This window comes from Mustela erminea, chromosome 8 (genome assembly GCF_009829155.1).
Source record: "Mustela erminea isolate mMusErm1 chromosome 8, mMusErm1.Pri, whole genome shotgun sequence".
Lineage (NCBI taxonomy): Eukaryota > Metazoa > Chordata > Mammalia > Carnivora > Mustelidae > Mustela > Mustela erminea.
The window spans coordinates 47,172,747-47,185,467 of record NC_045621.1 but is presented as its reverse complement, the minus strand read 5'-3'; the positions used below and the strand labels follow the sequence as shown (position 1 = coordinate 47,185,467).

The following is a 12,721-nucleotide window of genomic DNA, read 5'->3' as shown; positions in this document are numbered from 1 at the left end:
GAGGGACACTTTGAGACCTCAGTGTCGTCTCTCCCTGGACATCCCCCCAGCAGCGTCAGCATCCACCCGCCGATCGGCCCGCCACCCTCCACTGCTGTGGTGTCTGCCCTAGAGGGTTCTCTCGTTCCAGGGTCACCCTGGGAATTCCCCTGTGAGGAAGAGCTGCCCCTTCCTCCTGAGCAAGTATGTGCTTGATTGCTTTTCTTTTTTTGTTCAAGATTTTATTTATTCGAGAGAGAGCGTGCACAAGTGGGGTGAGGGGCAGAGGGAGAAGCAGACTCACTGGCGAGCAGGGAGCCTGATGCAAGTCTTGGTCCCGGGACCCCGAGATCATGACCTGAGCTGAAGGCAGACACTTAGCTGACTGAGCCACCCAAGCATCCAGCTCGTTTCCTTTCACCAGTAGAAATTTGTGGGTACTCACAATAAAATCCATTTTTTCATTTCACTGCTCAGTTGTCCTAGAGCTGGCCAATCTTCAGGTTGTTTCTTCCATTCTTTCAGCAAGGCTCCCTTTTTCTCAGCGTTTCCTACGTTCTGGTGCACAAGATGTTCTAAGCTCCTCTTGTATTTTGTATGGAAATCAACCAGTTCTCCAAGGACCCTGGTGACTGTGCAGGAGAACGGGGTGCCGAAGTGGAGGGCTGGGTGTGAGCTGTGCTCGTGGCCACCGGTGCCATCGCCGGCAGCCCTCCCCACTGTCACACCCAGGACTAGCACGCTGAGATGCTAAGCCATGTGGGCCCACACGTGTCTGTAGTTCTGTCTCCCTTTACAGGTGCATCAAACCGCCAATGCCTATTGATCCTTCTAATTCTAGCCCAAACCAGGGTTCTTCTTAGTCTTCCCTCCTCCCAGAGCAGAAAAACTTGGCCCCCATTGTCTGCAATATCTTGACTAATTGGTTCAATTTTAGTACACATGCAAGGTGGTTCTAGGATTGCAGACCTGCACACCTGGGTGGACCATGGAGTTTAGGCCCATCTAGGTTCTCCCCTGTTCCAGACCCTGGGTGCACCCTGACCGCCAGGGGATGCAGTCCTGTCTGGGAGGCAGCCAGGCTCACGCCGGCCTTGAATTATATGCAGGCTCCTCCCTGTGCTGGTTGGCTCCTGTCGCTTATTTCTGGGGAAGGTGGGGAGACGTGAACCATCCCCTCAGTTCCCACAGTCCGCTGCAAAGAGCAGAGTGCCCCCCAACCTGCCCAGCCCCCTCTTGGGCTCTCCCTCTGGGCCCTGTCCCCACAGCGGTGGGCACACCCTCCCTATTAGTCTACAGGAAGGACAGATGGGCACACCCTGTCCTTCTTCCCCATGGAGGAGATACTCCAGGGTCTCTGTAGGTCCTGGAGATCCCCCACAGACCCGTCCTGTGACACAGCACACGTCACTCACCGCTCTCCTGGACACCCACTACAGCTGGTGCCTCACGGGGCATGTTCTCCACTCATCGGCTGTTTCGACTTGCTCTGGGGTTGGCTTCTGCTTTTGTCGTGCATCTAGGAAGACGGTGGTGGTCAGAGGATCAGTCCTTCCTGTGTGGCCTCTGGGTTTTGAGTCTCAGTGAGAGAAGCTTTCTTGGCACCATGGTGAAGAGGCGCCTAACTCCCCCCACTCCCGCGTCTGTGCGTTTAGACCAAAACCCTGACCCACTAGGCGCTGGCACTGTGTGCATGTAAACTACGGGTCTAACTCTACCGCCTCCCCTGGCTGCCCCGCTGTCCCAGGGCCACTTGGGAAGGTATCTGTCCTCACCCCAAACCCTGGAGACCCCGCCACTTCTCCCATGTGTCCGGGTCTATTTCTGGATCTTTGCTCACGGTCCACAATGCCATCCCTGCTGGGCTCTCGTGGTCCTTTCTCTCTGGAAAGATCGCCTTAGGCGGCATTTCCCACACCAACCCTCCTGCACTGGTTTGTGTCTCTCCCCGGGACTCGGCTCTCTGTATACTCTTCCCGCTCTGCCTGCTTCCCCTGACCACTGCTTCTCTGATCCTTTATTCACGTGACAGTTTTCATGCTCTGGGATGTTCTCCACCTTCTCTCGTGTCCTTCGCTACATTTCCATCTTAGTCTATTCTCCGGACTCTGGGCAATTTACTCCCTTTAACTAATGCACTGATTGTACAACAGTTTTGAGTTTGCAGTAACATGGAATAGGAAGGACTGAGAGCCCCTACATGCCGCACCCTCCTACGGCCCCCCACATGGGGTCCTGACCATGAACACCAAGTAGCACAGTTGTGCGGCACGTACACTGCACTCAGTGAGCCGATTCTAATGCACTCCTGTTACCTGGAGCCCAGAGGCTCTCCCTTGGTGTTGTGCAGAGTGGGTTTCACTAAATACATTTGTATCCATCGTAACAATATCATCCACAGGGTCTCACTGACCTAAATATCCTCTGTGCTCATCCTCCCCAGACCCCCAGCCCCTGCTCACCCTCCCCCAGACCCCCAGATCCTGCTTCTCACCCTCCCCAGATCTCCAGTCCTGCTCACCCTCCCCCAAACTCCAGATTGACTTCTTTCACTTAGTTTCCTCCATGTCTTTTCATGGCTGGATAGCTCGTTTCTTTTTCTCACAGAACAACAGTCCACTGTATGGATGGACCACGGCGGATTCATACATCCACTCCCTGAGGGCTGTCTTGTTTGCTTCCAAGGTTTTGTCAATTACAGACCAAGTGTGCGATTTTTGTGTGATACCAAGGATCGCAATTTCTGGATCCTGTGGTGAAAGTGTGTTATTTGGGGAGAAGCCGCCAGACTCTCCCTCCTGCGTGCCCCCCAGCAGTGAGTACGCCCCTGTTCTTCCCCAGCACTGGGTGCTGTCAGGGTTCTGGATTGGGCCATTCTAATGGTATGTCATGGTATTTCTTCTTTATTTTACAGATAATTTTGTCTTTTTATCCCATTTGCTTCCTGTGTTCAATCAGTGTTTTGTCATAGCTCTGTGTTTGGTCCATTGTTATTCTTAGCCCCAACCTTGTGATTCAAGGTGGTATTTCGGACCCTGAAAGGCTTGTTTGAGGAGTTTATTTCCTATGGTTTCCTTTTGCTTCATAGTTGTTTTTAGGTGGTAGAGATGTTCTCCAATTACTTTTGGCGAGTATTTCCTTCCTGATTTTCTCAGAAATTCTGCCTGGGTTTTACTCTTCTCTCACTGGTCTGGTGACGCCGGATTCCTCCAGCTTACGGGCACCCAGCCCCCGCCTCCACAATCCCCGCATGACCAGCACTAGGTGTCCACTGTGGGTGTTTGCCATGCACATGGGAGGAGGACTGGGTGTCCTCGGGGACTGCACACTCTCCGAGCCTGGGTCTGTCCCTTCATGGTGGGGGCTCAAGGAGAACTCCACCTTCTGGTCGCACTCCAGTCCCCTCTCCTGGCCTCTGCAGTGCCCCTAGGAGGTCCCTGTGCTGTACCCCTCGTTCTCTGTTCAGGGCTAGGGCCACAGGGGGCACTGGCCCCATGCTGGGTGGTTGCCATTTCTCCACTGGTCTCATTTGTCCTCTGTCTTCTGAGAGTGTGTGGGAGTGTGCACTTTGCTGCACGAACCCCTCCTCCCCTTAAGGGTGGGGTTTGCCTTTGTCATCCCACCTCACACAGCCTCACCATCCACCAGCATCTTGTCCCACCTCTGAGCTCCTAACATTGCTTTAGATGCCCATGTCCCTGAGTCTGGGCTTCCCATGGCAGGCCATGTCCCGAGGACTCTGCAACATCAGAGTGGGACACTGGATCCCTGAGTTGGGGCATCCAAATGGACGTCCAGCTCTGCCAGGAGCTAGACACCTTGCGGACCCTGGAAAGGGTGCATAGGCCGATGGTGACCAGCCCAGCACAGGGCCTGGAGGACATTGGTTTGGAGAGTGATGGGCTCCATGGGGATGTCCCCCTGATGCTAAGCACCCAGAGCCCAGGCTGTCACACGCCCCAGGAGCAGGAGGGCATAGACAAGCAGTTGCTCACTATGTGTAACTGTGTTTGCAGTCAGGAGGTCAAGGTCCCCGGGCATTAGGGATCCAGTGTTCCTGGAAGCCACAGGGGCACATGTTCTGCGCCAGTTTTGCCCCTTGAAGATGCATTTTAATGTTCCCTGCTCTTACTGTGGTTTTGTATCTCCTTTCTCTCCACAAGGAGCCGGCGGCTGGACACCCCATGTGTCAAACAGAAGCCAGTGGCTGCAGATTGACCTTGGGGACAGGGTGGTGGTCACCGCAGTGGCCACACAGGGCGGGTACGGGAGCTCCTCCTGGGTGACCAGCTACCTCCTGATGTTCAGCGACAGCGGCAGGAACTGGAAGCTATACCGGCATGAGGAGAGCATTGCGGTAGGCCTTCCGTGGGATGCGACCTCCAGGGGCCCCGAGAGTGTCTCCTGCCACCCCCGGGCCAGGGTCTCAGAGCCTTCAGAGAAGCAAACCATTCCCAGAGGCAGGATATGTAAAAATCCATGAGCATCAAGAAAGGAAATGATTTCATAGCCCAGGAACAGTTGGACAAAACCCTTTTGTTCTGGTCACAAGTGGGAAAACCCACCCGTGCTCTGCATGACCTCGCAGAGGCCAGGGGTCCCGAGCCTTCCTCGGGAGCTCAGATGTGGCCCTGTCCCTCCTCCCTGACCCAGGACTCCTGAAGGACACGAGCTGAGTGGCCTCATCGGCTGGCGTTCACAGAAAGTCAGCTTTCTGATTGCATCCCACAGCCTCGGGCAGGAGCGGACTGTTTGCTCAACTTCCGTGACTTTCGGGACGTTTGCCACAGACTGCATCCCTCTGCTTGTGTAGTTAGTGAGGCAGAGTGTGTGCGACTGCGCGGGTTCTGACCAGGGTGGGAGGAGGCGGGCGTGTGGGCAGTGGAGATGGTCCAGGACCTGGGTCCCACAAAACAGCAGCGGCAGGGAAGCCACAGACCACAGAAACCAAGTGCTGAAGGAGCTGCTCAGTGACACTCAGGTGGGAAGACGCCATTTCTCATGTAAACAGCAGAGAAGGTTGCTTTGGGGTCACTCAGGCCCAAGTGTCCTACAGCCCCTCCTGTGATGTCCACACCCTCTTTCTCCAGCCAAGGCCACATCTGCTTCTGCTCCAAGGTTCGGCGGCATCTATGCAGCCTGTCTGGGATAAGACAGTTCTGGGCACACCACCAGAGCTGTGGCTGTGAGCCAGGAGGCAACATGCCCACTGGGCTGGAACCAGGAACCAGCACCCTGGTTCCATTAGCATAACGCAGGTCAGCCCTTATCCCACAGGGCAGGTTTCATGTTGTCAATGCCATTCAGAGGAAGGAGCGAGATGCCGTGAGGTCCTGTGTCTCAGGCCCCAGCAACCAGGCAACACCCCCTCGCTGCTTGTCTTGGGGAGCAGGGGTCCCAACCGAGCCCACACAGTGACACTGGGATGGGCAGAGGGGTTCGGGCCCAGGGTGGGAGCACCACAGACACTGGTCTCTCCATGGAGGTGGGAGCCCTCCCTGCCTGCAGACATGCTTCCCACGGCCCTGTGCAGGTGGGGGGCGAGACCCCTCCCTCCTCTCACGGGGCCTGCGGGGTCAGGACTGCACTCTGTGACCTCACGCACAGTATGAATTCTGGGAGGATGTGATTTACCAATACCATTACCTTTTCTCTGCCATGACTGTGTGGGCCCCCTTCACCATAAAAGGTGCTTTAGTTATTGTTACATGTCACCTAAAACTGACCATCTGTACAGTTTTTATGTGCACAGCTTCCAAGGCCTTAAGCACAATGCCCCCATCATCTCCAGAAGGCTCTCATCCTCCCAAACTGAAACTCTGATCCCATGAGACACAGACTCCCCACCCCACCCCAGGCCCTTGTGTCCACCCTCTGCCTTCTGTCCCTATGAATCTGATGACTCTCCATGTCCCAGGTAAGTGGAATCCTACACTGTTTGTCTTCTGGTGACAGGCTGAATGGTAGAGTGTGATGTCCTCAGGGTTCAGCAGTGCTGAAGCAGGTGTCAGGATCTGCCTCTTTTTTTTTTTTTTTTAATTTCTTTTCAGCGTAACAGTATTCATTGTTTTTGCATCACACCCAGTGCTCCATGCAATCCGTGCCCTCTCTAATACCCACCACCTGGTACCCCAACCTCCCACCCCCCTGCCCCTTCAAAACCCTCAGATTGTTTTTCAGAGTCCATAGTCTCTCATGGTTCACCTCCCCTTCCAATTTCCCTCAACTCCCTTCTCCTCTCCATCTCCCCATGTCCTCCATGTTATTTGTTATGCTCCACAAATAAGTGAAACCATATGATAATCGACTCTCTTTGCTTGACTTACTTCACTCAGCATAATCTCTTCCAGTCCCGTCCATGTTGCCTCCTTTTTAAGGCTGAGTCACATTCCATTGTTTGTGTGGGTGACATCTTGCTCATCCATCCGTCTGTCAATGAACACTTCAGCTCTTGGGATTATATAATGGTGCTCTGAACCCCGGGGTGCAAATATCTCACAAAGACCTTGCTTCCACTTCCTTTGGGTGTGTACCCAGACTTCGACTTGCTGGGTCACGTGGTGGTCCTGTGTGTCGTTTTTGAGGATGCCCAGACTGTTTTCCATGTGCTGGGGCTGCGCCGAGTCACAATCCCCCGATGGTCCCGAGGCTTCCAGCTTCTCCATCCCTCACCACACTGGTTCCCTGGTTCTGTTCGGCTTCGGGAGCAGCCATCCAGCTGGGTGTGACAGGGCATGTCAGTGGCTCTGATGGGCATTTCTGATGGCGAACATCTTTTCTGTGCTTGTTGGCACATCTTGGGAGAAATGCCTGCTCGGATCTCTGGTCATTTTTTTGATCAGGGTGATTTCGGTGTGTGAGGGTAGGAGCTCGTCATGCATTCTGGTAACAGCCCCTCATGAGACCCCTGACTTGTAAGCCCCTCCCCCATCCCACAAGTCGTCTTCTCGCTCTGTGGATCCTGTCCTTTGATGAAGAGAAGCTTTTAGTTTTAATATGATCTCTTTTGCTATTTTTATTGCCTTAATTCATATCTAAATGGGACATCATAGGTTATGCAAAAGTAATCTATCCTTAAAAATGTCAATAAAGGTACACTTAACTATTTTATATTCTAATCTGGGTGTGTTTCCTATTTAGCTTTCTTTTAACCTGAACACTCGTTACATTCACAGGCGTGAATCCCACCAGTCGATACTTATTGGGATCAGCCTGTTACACTCTCTTAAAATAGAGCCACTGATCCTGGTATTTCCAACACTGGCATTCACAGTTAGCTGTCTTTATGATAAATCAATTTCATTAGTGTCTGCCCTTCCCATGAGCACTTGCTGTAGACAGGAATTGTGAAATCAGCAATAATTAACGTGTTCAGTTTTATTACCTAAAATATGAACGCTCTTGTCAGTGAAAACAACATGCTTGCGATTACCTTCAGCATCACGTCTGTAGATCTCTGATATTTACGTTGTTTTGTGCTGGTGTCCCTGCCAGGCAGATGAGAGTTCCTCATTCAGTCCTGTGGGTCAGGTTCACCCAAGTGTGTCTGTTGGCGCTGCGCTCAGACCGTGAGCTTTGGTCCAGGGACCCTCGGGCCACAAGCCTTACTCGGTCCAGGGACCCCCAGACTGTAAGCCTCAGTCCAGGAACCCGTGAGCTCAGCTCCCCCACACAGGCTGGCCCTGAGCCCACCCCCACAACTGCCCCTGCCCACCTTTCCTCGTCCCACAGCCCCACAGGACACAGGTTCCCACCAGGCAATGGACTTCAGTGTCTGCACGCAGGGTGCCACCCACGTCCTTCATGAATCCTCTGAGAGTTCACTGCCAGGTCAGCCTCCGGTCTTAGAAAGAACACCTGTCAGCCCCACTGCTCTGCTCACCTGTCCAGCTGTCCCCCTGGAGAGCAGGGCTCCCCACGGGCTGCCAACCTCCCAGGGGCTGTGCCCGTGAGAACACCTTTACTCCCTGCAGGGGCCATCGGAGCCACATTTTCTCCCATGAGATCCCACCAGAACTCTAACTATTTCTGAACCTGAGGCATGAGGTGTTCAGGATTCAGTGACCATAACCCTTAGGGAGGTTGTCCCTGTTGTGCATGTCCTTCAGGGGATGGGCACACCCGTCTTGACACACGCTGGCAGCATACTTGAGGGAAAAGGAAATTAATTAAAGTAAATTTAAGTTTTAGCACAATAACCAGTGCTGATTAATGGATGCCTTTCTCAAGGATACATGGCAGTAGGTACTCAGAATTCACCAGAATTGAGTCATTCGCAACTTTAAATTTCTTGGAGACCTTCTAAATATAAGCAGGAAGATAAAATGCAAGGAGGCGATTGTCACAGGAAGGACACGAGCTGTTGCATCCAGAGACAGACATGGTGTGGCCTCCCAGGAAGGCAGGTGTCCCTGGCATGGTGCTGGCACCACGGGCAGACCACGGGTCTAGGCTGCATCACAACATTTCCTTTATTTCTCAAAGGTGTGGGTGCTGAACTTCAGCCCTGTTGGTCTTTCGTGTGTTCGCTTGGATCATTGCCAACTTCAGCGGCTGATGCTGAGGACACACAGGATGTGCTTTTACAAGAGCCACCATGAGTCAGTAATGTTGGAAGATCGCATGGCCATGTGTTGGTGAGACAGAATAGCGGCTAGTAGTGCCAGCAGGCCTGGGTTTGAGTGGGAGGGTGGCTCCTCCAGGAGGTTCCTGTGCTCCATTCATCGTCTGGGTTAGATCTGGACTGATCTGAGTACCCAGAGGTCACATGGCGTTCTGTGTCCAAAGGGGCCTCCGCAGGACCATGTTGTCAGAGCAAACACCACTCTCCACAGTGCTGAAAGACCGACGTCACACAAGGAACAGCCAGAACGCCCAGGGACTCCACTCTGGAACTGATGGGACGGGCTGCAGAAAGTTCTGGAGGAAAGGCGGGCTGGGCCACCTGGTCAGGGCCACCTGGTCAGGAAGGACACGGAATGTTCTCCCCTCCCTGAGCTGGCGTGGAGCCATGTGCCCACCCAAGCTAGAAACGGAGGCGAGTGCTACCTCCGGATCATTTCCCTGAGGAAAGCATTCAGCGGCTTGGGGAGGGCAGCACCAAATCAGAAGAGACTTGAAATCAGGGGTAGAAAATAGGAAAAAGAAAAAAAGAAGTCATATATTTATATATGATTAGAACAGAGCCACACACTTGACTTTGGGTATATTTTGGTCATTAGAAGAAACTGTCTTCCAAAACCTTAAAGAAAGAAAAACTTATATATAAATAAAAATATGGGTAAACATGAAGAAGGGACAGAATATGACTGTAAAGATGAAAATGTAAAAAGATTCTAAAAAAGGAATTTGATAAGATAAGAAGTTGGTTGAAAAAGAGGAAAAAAAAAAAAAAAGGAGAGAATGTGCTCAGGCTGGAGACTAGAACAAAGCCATACACTAGATTTAGGGTTTATTTGTATCCATTAGAAGAAACTGTATCTGAAAATTTTAAAGAAAGAAAAACATGTATGTATACATAAAGTAAGGTTAAATACAATGAAGGATTAGAATATGACTATAGCAATGAAAATTTAAAATGATTTTTAAAAATGTATTGATAAGATAAAATAGTTAAAAAGGCTAAAATAAGAAAGAGGAAAAATTTTTTTAAATAAGAAAAAAAGTAAAATTTAAAAAATTAACTTTTATTAAAGACTAAAGAATCATGGGGAAAAAAACATGAATTCTACATGCCTCATTCCTGTAGCTCTTGAGTTCCACAGTTCTCACTGAATGGTGAACTTGGTCATGGCTGGATGTTCTTGCTGATTTTCTGGAGGAGGGGCCTCTTGCAGTGGTTCTCAAATGTCTTTGTCAGAGACGGAATTGCACCCCCTTTGCCAGGGGCTGGGCTAAGTAATTTGCGCTGTTTTGGTCTCAGGAGCTTTTGTTCCCTGAGCACTTTCCGTCCTGCTCTGGATGACAGGAATGAAGATGGCAGCCTCCCAATCTCTCGCCAGAGAAGCCCAGAGCTCAGGCCCCCGCTCCTCAGTGCACCCTTAGAGGAAAGCAGTCAATCCTTCCCATTTCCCTCGCCTCCGGCCACGCTCTGAGCTCACCGGCCTATGACCGAGCATTTCTGTCTCTGGCACGCAGCCCTGTTTGGAGCCTCCAAACTCAGCCGACTCCTGCTGCGCTCCCACGCCACAACTCCTGGAGGAGGAAGGAGGGTGTCTCTCTGGATCTGCCACTTGTGGGGTCCCTGCTCAAAGCGCAGAGACCCAACTGTGCCCGGACCATTGTTTAAGGTAACCCTGAGCTGAGAGTCCACTGCTTGCCTCCGTCTCTGCCACTGGCTTTCCCGCTCTGATACCTGGGAGCTCTGCTGCATTCAGACACCCTCGGTGTTTCTGTGACCCTGAGGGTCCTGAGACCACACTAAACTTCTGAAAGTTCTTATTTTGTGCTCCGCTGCTCCACCACTTCCCAGGAGCTGGCCCCTCCCCTGGCGGTCTATCTTCCCCTGCGTTGCCTCAGAGTCATTTCTCTGCAGGTCCTACCTTCCAGAAAGTAGCCACTTTTCTGTTCCGAGAATTGCTGCTCTTCTCTTCGATCTCCTGTTGGGTTTGTAGGGGTTCAGAACGGTTTGATAACTATCTGGCTAGATTCCTGGGACCCGATGAAATTTAGGTCTCCTATTCCTCTACCATCTTGCTCGTCACGCCTGAATGGAATTACTTTTTGATTTCGATTTTAGATATTTATTTCTAGTACATAGAAATAAAACAGTTTTATATATTAATATTATTACCTGAGAACTTGACATATTGGTTTTTGAAGGTCTTTTTGGCTCATTTTTATATGTGTTCTTAGAATAGCCTACAAACAGAATTAAGGCATGTGGGAGTAAAAACAGTTTAATGGAATTGTTTTCCTTTCCCAGTTGGATGTTGTATTCATTTTCTATCCTTACTGACTTGCTATAATGCTCAGGACTAGGTTGAAAAGCAGACACAAGAAGACATCATGCCTTATGCCTAGTTTAGGGGGAAACAGTTCAGTCTTTCACCTTCAACTATCATGTTAGATGGATGCAACTTGTGAGACTGAGGATGGTCTTTTCTATTCCTATTTTGTTGAGAATTTTTATTATGAATTATTGTTGGATTTTATAAAATGTTTTTTATCCATCTATCAAAATGATTGTGCAGTTACTGTATCTTTATTGATTACTTTCATTAGAGTTTTATAGTTTTTCCCTCTGCATAATTTGTGCATTTGCTAAGCTAATTTATAATTTGCTAAGTTTATACTTAAGCATTTCATTTTTAGAGGACCAATGTAAATAGTAATATGATTTTAATTTCAAATTCCACTTGTTCATGGCTGGTATGTAGGAAATTTATTGACATTTGCATACTAATCTTGTGTCTTTTAATCTTGCTAAAATTCCTCATTATTTCCAGGAAGTTTTTGTCAATTCCTTCAGATTTCTACATCGGTGTTAATATCATCTGTGAACATAGAGTTTTGCTTCTTATTTCCCAATGCATACAACTTCTGTTTCTTTTTCTTGTCTTATTGCATTAGTTAACACAACATGGAAGGCAGGGTTGAGAGGGATATCATGTCTTGTTCCCATTCTTAGCAGGAAAATCTCAAGTTTCTCACCATTAAGTATGATATTAGGTATAGTTCTTTTGAGGATATCTTTTATCAAGCTGAGGATACTTCCTTCTTTAGCTAGCTTGCTGAGAGTTTTTATCATAAATGCATGTCGAATTTTGTCAAATGCTTTTGTCTGCATTTAGTAATAAGATCATGTGATTTTTCTTCTTTACACTGTTAATGTGGTGGGTTACATTAGCTGATCTTGGGAGTGCTTTACCTACCTGACATACTTGGGATAAATGCACTTGGTTATAATGTATAATTATTTTTATATATTATTGGATTGATTTGCTAATGTTTTGTTGGAGATTTTTGCATCTGTGTTCATGAGAAGTACTAGTCCTCAGTTTTCTTTTCTTGCAACCCTTTGTTTGTTTTTGGCATTATGGTAATGCTGGCCTCCTAGAGTCAGTTAGGAAGAATTTCCTCTGCTTCTATCTGCTAGAAAGGAGAGAAATTCTCTCTTAAATGTTTTGAAAAATTTACCAGTGATCCCATCTAAGCCTGGTGTTTTCTGTTTAGGACAGTTACTATTTACTCAAGTTATTTAATAGATGTAAGTCTGTTCAGATTTTCTACTTCTTGTGGTGTGAGCTTTCAAAGACTGTATTTTTCTCTTTTTTTATTTAATTTAAATTCAGTTGGCCAACACACAGTACATCATTAGTTTTTGATATAATGTTCAATGATACATTAGTTGCATATAACATGAAGACTGTATCTTTCAAAGAATTGGTCCATTTCATATAGGTTCTGAAATCTGTGGACATAGTGTTGTTCATGTTATTCCTTTATTATATTTTTAATGTCCATGGAATCTGTGGTAATATCTCCTCTTTCATTCTCATTTTAGCACTTTGTGACCTTTCTTTTTTCATTAGCATAACTAGAAATGTATCACTTTTATTGATCTTTTCACTGAACCAGCTTCTGATTCCATTGATTTCCTCTACTGATTTCCTGTTGTTTTTTAATATTTTTAGTGGTTGACATAGAATTTACAATATACTTTTACAACTAATCCAAATTCACTTTCAAATAACACTACACCACTTCATGAATATTTTCTAATGTGAATATTTTCTAATAA

The 12,721-nt window shown here is 48.7% G+C and overlaps 1 protein-coding gene across 1 annotated transcript in view; it reads left to right on the top strand.

Annotated features, from left to right (window-relative positions):
• LOC116597576 (contactin-associated protein-like 4) overlaps window positions 1-12,721 on the top strand; it is a 132,232-nt gene that overhangs the window by 46,465 nt on the left and 73,046 nt on the right. Inside the window, exon 3 of the mRNA XM_032355501.1 lies at window positions 4,143-4,336. Within this exon, the coding sequence (XP_032211392.1) occupies window positions 4,143-4,336 (194 nt within the window). The remainder of the gene's footprint in view (window positions 1-4,142; window positions 4,337-12,721) is intronic.